Source organism: Jaculus jaculus, chromosome 12 (assembly GCF_020740685.1).
Source record: "Jaculus jaculus isolate mJacJac1 chromosome 12, mJacJac1.mat.Y.cur, whole genome shotgun sequence".
Classification (NCBI taxonomy): Eukaryota; Metazoa; Chordata; class Mammalia; order Rodentia; family Dipodidae; genus Jaculus; species Jaculus jaculus.
Window position 1 is genome coordinate 60,718,474 of NC_059113.1, and position 5,790 is coordinate 60,724,263.

Below are 5,790 nucleotides of genomic sequence, written 5' to 3' on the forward strand. Positions count from 1 at the left end.
GCTCCACCCGTAACCAACTAGGCAGTCCGTTAGGAGGGAGGAGCCCCAGCTTTTCAGGGCAAGGGAAAGCAGGGATTGACACCAGCCTAAGAAACCCCAGGGGGTAATTTGGTGAGAACAATTCATTGAAACCAGAGCCAGATTTTTATTTAAAATTTATTGTAATGGGGTCCGCGCAAAAGGAGGGAATGGAGAGGAGTGGGAGAACATGCAAGGGACACAGGAACACGATGGTATGGCCAGGGCCACAGCTTCTGTTGTGGAGAAGAGGAAGAAAAGACCAGGGCTGGAGCTGGGGTGAAAGAGGGAAGGGGGAGACACTGGCTCCATTCCCCCACCCCCAGGAAGCACCTCTAGTCCCTGGTTCCCCTTCTTTGCCCTGGCCCTTTAAGATTCCATCTCTTGTTTTGCCTCTGACCCAAGTGGCTCCTTCTTTTGCTCCCCTTGACTTTTCTTTTTTTCTTTTTCCCCCCCGACAGAGCATCAAGTAGGCTGTTTAGGGCCTAAATCCAACCCTACTCTACTGAAGATACCTCTGACCTTCCCTGTTTCTGCCCCACCTCACATCTCACCTTATCCCTCTCTCTGGGACAGAATCTTTGATTCCCCTCCTTTTTCTCCTCCCTCCCCCTGGGGAAAAAAAAAACAAAAACAAAAACAAAAAAAATATAAAGCACCAACTCCCCAGGAAGGGGCAGCAGACCATAAGGGAGAGGACTGGAAGGAGGAGAGCAAGGACTGTTTAGGGAAAAGGTTCACAAATCCCTGGGAGGAAGAGGACAGGGAGTTAGAGAAGAAAGGGATGAGGGCAGTGGCCGCTGCTGCCTTATGCCACCCCTGCCCACTGTCCAGGGGATTTCACAACTGAGGGGACAGGTGTGTGTAGGGTCAGCTGTGATAGGGAAAAGAGAGAAGGAGAAACATCATTAAAACCTAGTGAAATCCCCTAAGAACACGTTTCTTCCTCCTTTCCTTCTGGAGGCTTCTTGGTTGGTGGGGAGTAGTGAGGAGTTGGTGGGAAGAGAGGAGGGGAGAGGAGACTGTACCAAGGGCTTTCTTCCACTCTCCCCTCTCCCCCATCAACTTGGAGCTCACCAGGGCTGGGAGGGAAGTGGCTGAGAGCTCACTGGTACCCCCTCTGCCCCAGAGAGGGAACCCACAGCCGTGGGAGGGGCTGCCACTGCCACCGCCGCCGCCGCCGCTGCTGCTGCTGCCGCCGCCATCGGACAAACCTCACCAGTACCTACAGTGAGAAACACGAAGGATCACAGCACAACCTGAACGGCAAGGAACACAACACCCCTTATCCCAGAATTTCTACTTCCCCTGGGACACAGCCGTTGCTCACTTCCTATCTAGTCCCCAGGGGCTTTGAGCAGCCTGCTAAGTCAGACAAAGCAATTTTCTTTGAAGGGCCCTCCCTGACCCAAGTCTCCCTAACCTGTTAGAAGGGCACCCCTGGCCTTCCTGAGATCCCCTATTGGGCCCGTTGAGCACCCTCGTCCCACACATCCCATCCTGCCCCCCCAGCCATGCCCCACGCCTTGCCTGGTGGGTGCGGGGTCCCCCTCAGCAGGTGGGCTGTGGCTGGGGGGCATCTCCCGGGACAGGGGGGGCGGCCCCCCCCAGATGGGTCTGCATGTGGCCGGCCAGCTGGGCAGGGGTCTTGCAGTGCACGCTGCACAGCTTGCACAGGATGCGGTCAGCCCGCGGGGCCTGGAGCCCATGGTCCTTCACCGCGTGGATGCGCAGGTATGCTGCCGTGGTGAAGCCTATGGGGGGGGGGGGTGGATTGGGATGGGGGTTTGGGGCCAGCCAGGTGGAGACCCCAGAGACGGGGTTATACTCCTAGGCTGGGGACACCCTCCTCATACGGCCCTGTCCTCCTCCCACATCCTTGGTTGGCTGGGGCCATCTACTCTGCTGGGTAGGGTGGGGCACAGCCCCTCCCTGAGCTTGGAGCCTGGTTTTGGTTATGTCCATTTCTAAGCCTTGGTACCTATAGTGCTCTACCCCATGACTAGGCAATCTTTCCTAGGATGACAGGACACTGATCCCTACCTACTTGAAGGGTTGACTCTCAGTAGAGACGGCTGTGTCCCCTCCCTCCAGTGCCCCACTCTCAGCCCATTTAGCAAACACATGCGTTGGAAGCAGCTTTTTCTGCTACTGGGGCAGACTTGTAAAACCTCTGCCGATTCCACTTGCCTCAGGAGCTGGAGACAAGAACTTGTGGCTGCACAGCTCAAACCTTGCCTTCCAAACCTTGGGGACTTGGCTTTCTTGACTACTACTTTTCCAAGGCAGCCATGCCCCACACTCCCTTCTCCCCACACACACCCCGGAGGCTGAATCTCTGGTAGATTGTCTTTAGTCATGGCTTCTTAGAATTTAGTGATGTTCAGTTGTTCCCAATGATGTTTTTGCTTGGTTCTTTAAGGGCTCTAGATGCCACGAGCTCTTGGCTACAGCACCCTTAGCCGACATCTGTGGAAGGGCCATCAGCTTTGTGACCCCCCTCCCTCTGTCCCTGGAACTCCTGGCATCCTTTAGCATGTACCTTTGTTGCAGAGCTCACAGACATGGTGAGGGCCCTGGCTGTGCACTTTCATGTGGTCCGAAATATAAGCCGAGCTCAGCATCTTGCCACACACATGACATGGCACCTTTTCCTCGTGTCGTACTGTGTGCGCCCGGAGTCGATCCTTCGTAGCAAAAGCTGCCTCACATTTCTGGGGAGGGGGGAGGGGCGTGGGGGGTGTCACAGGAAAGTTAAAGCTTCGGGGAGTAGGGAAAAGGGAGCAAGAGGTTAAAGGGATCAGAGCCTTGGGGATCTTTGATCTGTAGGAAATGGGTGTGAGATGACCAGGCCTTGGAGGAGGAATGAGAAAATGGAGTGAAAAGGCAAAAAGAAGAGAGAGAAAAAGGGGGTCTGAGACACTGAACTCAGACAACTACAATGAGGGTCAAAATCATGAAAACCAGGACGGGAGAAGGCAAGCTTCCTACCTCACATTTGAAGGGCCGCTCTGTAGAGTGCACTTGTCTGACGTGACTGTTGAGGTGATCCGGCCTGGGGATACGTTGGGGTGGGGGTTAGGGAGGCCCTGGTATGAGGACGTGTGAGCCCCCCTGCCATCTAACCAGCTTCCCACAAGAGACCTTTCTGTAAGAATCCCTATATTTTCTACCACTGCTTCATTCATAGGCAGGAAATCCCTCCCCTCTAACCAAGGTTTCCGCCTCCCACACAGCTTTCCAACTCAAAGGCCCACCCCCTCTGCATAGGACCACCCCTTGCTCTCGGTAACCGCGAGGTGCTTCCCCCTCCCTGGGAGTGGTTCCAGTCCTCAGCCTCAGGAGCCGCCTCCCTTCCCACCAGCCAAGGCCAGGCCACCTCGTAGCCACCCCCGCCCCCCGTGGGCAGCCGAGGCCCCTGCACACCGGGAGAAGCTCTTGCCACAGTGGGAGCAGTTGTAGGGCTTGTGCACAGCGCCGTCATGTGAGCGCACGTGGTAGCTCATGCGGTCCTTGCGCTTGAAGCGCTGCTGGCACACAGGGCACTGGTAGGGCTTCTCGTCCGAGTGCGACAGCTTGTGTCGGTTCAGGTGGTACACGTCGCGGAAGGCCTTGCCACACATCTCGCAGGCGTGGTTCTTCCGGATGCGCTTTCCCGAAGCGGTCGTGGTCACAACGCCACCGGTTGCCACCGCGGCGGTGCCGCCGCCAGCCCCCGTTTCTCCCCCTCCCCCTCCGGCTCCGCTCAGTTGGGGCACACTCAGGAGGCTCAGGGGCACCATGGTGGGCATCTTCATAGCACCCGAAGGAACGCGGCCGGCCTTGGCTCCGGTGTGGATGGCTTCGTGCCTCCGGAGGTTGTAGCCGTTCTTGAACTCCTTGGCGCACAGAGCGCAGATGTAGGGCCCCTTGCTCTTTGTCTTCTTCTCCAAGGCCGAAGCAACAGGGGCCACGGCAACCGAGGTCGGGGCGACGACGGCAGTGGCCGCGGCGGCGATGGTGGCGGCCGCGGTGGGCGCGGCCTCGGCGGCGGGCGCCGACACGGGAGGGGGTGGCGGAGGGGGCGCCGGGGGCTGCTTCAGGGCCGCTGTGTCCACGGTAGAGGCGGCGGCAGGGGCCGGGGGTGCAGTAACCACCGCGGCGGCGGCGGCGGCAGCAGCGGCCGCGGCCGACTCCTGGGCGGCGGCGAGCACCGGGAGCAAGTCCACCTGGAGGGGCTCGGCCGCCGGGGCCTGGGGCGTGGGTGGGGGCGCCGGCGCGGCCTGTAGAGACAAGGCACCGTGTGGGCCGCGGCCGTAGGCAGGCGCCCGCCCGCCCTGCCCGGCCGGCCCCTACTCACCTGGAATGGACTCTGGGCGCAGCCCTGGGAGGCAAAGAAGCGGGACTGGAGCTCAGCCCCGACCTGCAGGGGGTTCTGGGCGTGACCCTGAGGTGGCGGGAAGGAGTTCATGAGGCCGCCCACCCCCCGGGAGTCCAGGCCCAGCACGGGGAAGGGGGGGGCCAGCAGCGTGCAAGGGAACACGGGGAACATGGCCTCGGCCACAGTGGGGCCCCCAGGGCTCAGCAGGGGCCGGGGGCGCGGGCCGCGCGGGGCCCAGGCTCGGGGCGCCGCCCCCGGCCGGCCGGGTTGGGCCGCGCCGAACGCATGGCCCGAGGGCCGCCCCGCCGCCCGCGCACCCCGGCCGGCGGGAGGGAAGGAGGGCGCCTTGCAGAGCGCGGCGGCGGAGACGCCCCCTGAGTGGGGGCGAGAGGCCCCGCGAGGCCGGGGGCCGGGGGCGGGGGCCCGGGCGGCGGCGGCGGCGGCGGTTGGAGCCTGGCGGGGCGGGGTGGGGGGAGCGAGGGAGCAGCCTCGGCCCCCGCCGCGCGCGCGCCCAGCCGGCGCCTCGGGGAGGGCGGGGGAGGGCGCGAGGGAGGGGGACAGCTGCGCGCGCACCGGGCGCGCGGAGGGGGGGGTGGGACGGGAGGGAGGGAGGGCGGGCGGGAGGGGGGTGGGAAGGGGGTGGGCGGGGGAGGGGGTTGTTACCTGGAAGATGAAGCTGCTCCAGTTGCTGGGATCCATGGCGGAGGGAGGAGGGAGGTGGCTCGTGCTCACCCTGGGGTGGGAGGAGGTGGTAGGGGGGAGGGGGAACCCGGGGAGGAGGCGCGCGGGAGGGTGGGGGGAGCGGAGCACACTGCGCGCGGGGAGGGCGGGTGGGGGGCGCGAGGACACACAAGAGGCTGGAGCGGGCGCGAGCGCGAGCGCGCGCGAGGGGGGGAAGGTACGGGAGGGACTCTGGCGGGAGGAGGGACGGGGGAGCCACCCAGCGGCCCGAGTCGCCCCAAGCGCGAGACCCCTGAGATAGCTGCTGATTGGCTGGCGATGGTGCAGGTGGTGGGTGCGCGGGAGCCTGGGCGGCTTCTCTTTTCCCCCACTTGAACGATTCCACCCCCCCACTTCCCTCCGTCAGCGGCCGTTATTTCGCGCGCACGCGCACCCTACACCGATGTCGTTGCTGAGCGGGAGAGGGAGCGCGCGGGGGTTACGGACGGGGCGGGGCCAGGCTCGAAGCTCGCGCCCGCCTAACGGTCGTTGTCCTCGGGCTTTCGCTTCAGCTTTTTGTTTCCTCTCGGCCACCGTCCTCTGGAGCATTTATTTACAATTCTGTAGTTGTTCGGGGTTTCCCAAAGATGGCATGGGACTAAGTTTCCTCCGCAGAGCTCAAGGCCGATTCCATGGGCAATTCTTTGGAGTCCCAGCCCAACCATCACCAACACAAAAAAATCGAGCCGAAG

The 5,790-nt window shown here is 62.5% G+C and overlaps 1 protein-coding gene across 3 annotated transcripts; it reads right to left on the minus strand.

Moving 5' to 3' along the window:
* Nucleotides 1-138: 138 nt before the first annotated feature.
* On the minus strand, nucleotides 139-5,137 carry Maz (MYC associated zinc finger protein). 3 transcript variants are annotated; one of them, XM_045131518.1, is made up of 6 exons: nucleotides 5,042-5,137; nucleotides 4,358-4,444; nucleotides 3,445-4,280; nucleotides 3,010-3,073; nucleotides 2,561-2,732; nucleotides 139-1,243 (listed from the first exon to the last, which is right to left on the minus strand). In XM_045131518.1, exons 1-6 carry the CDS (start codon nucleotides 5,075-5,077, stop codon nucleotides 1,092-1,094), a joined length of 1,347 nt encoding a protein of 448 aa, XP_044987453.1. In that variant the 5' UTR covers nucleotides 5,078-5,137; the 3' UTR covers nucleotides 139-1,091. The 3 variants fall into 3 exon arrangements, with proteins under 3 accessions (XP_044987453.1, XP_044987452.1, XP_044987451.1); XM_045131516.1 differs by lacking the exon at nucleotides 5,042-5,137 and adding an exon at nucleotides 1,549-1,772 and having other exon boundaries at nucleotides 1,112-1,243; nucleotides 4,358-4,602; XM_045131517.1 differs by lacking the exon at nucleotides 5,042-5,137 and having other exon boundaries at nucleotides 4,358-4,601.
* Between the last annotated feature and the right edge of the window lie 653 nt (nucleotides 5,138-5,790).

What these genes read in the sequence shown, in the direction of transcription:
- Maz (XM_045131516.1), bottom strand. Translation starts at nt 4,549, where the DNA reads ATGTTCCCCGTGTTCCCTTGCACGCTGCTGGCCCCCCCCTTCCCCGTG. An exon ending in GCGCCCAGAGTCCATTCCAG is followed by an intron (nt 4,281 to 4,357) that starts GTGAGTAGGGGC and finishes TTGTCTCTACAG; the next exon opens with GCCGCGCCGGCGCCCCCACC. An exon ending in AGCGGCCCTTCAAATGTGAG is followed by an intron (nt 2,733 to 3,009) that starts GTAGGAAGCTTG and finishes CCCCCTCCCCAG; the next exon opens with AAATGTGAGGCAGCTTTTGC.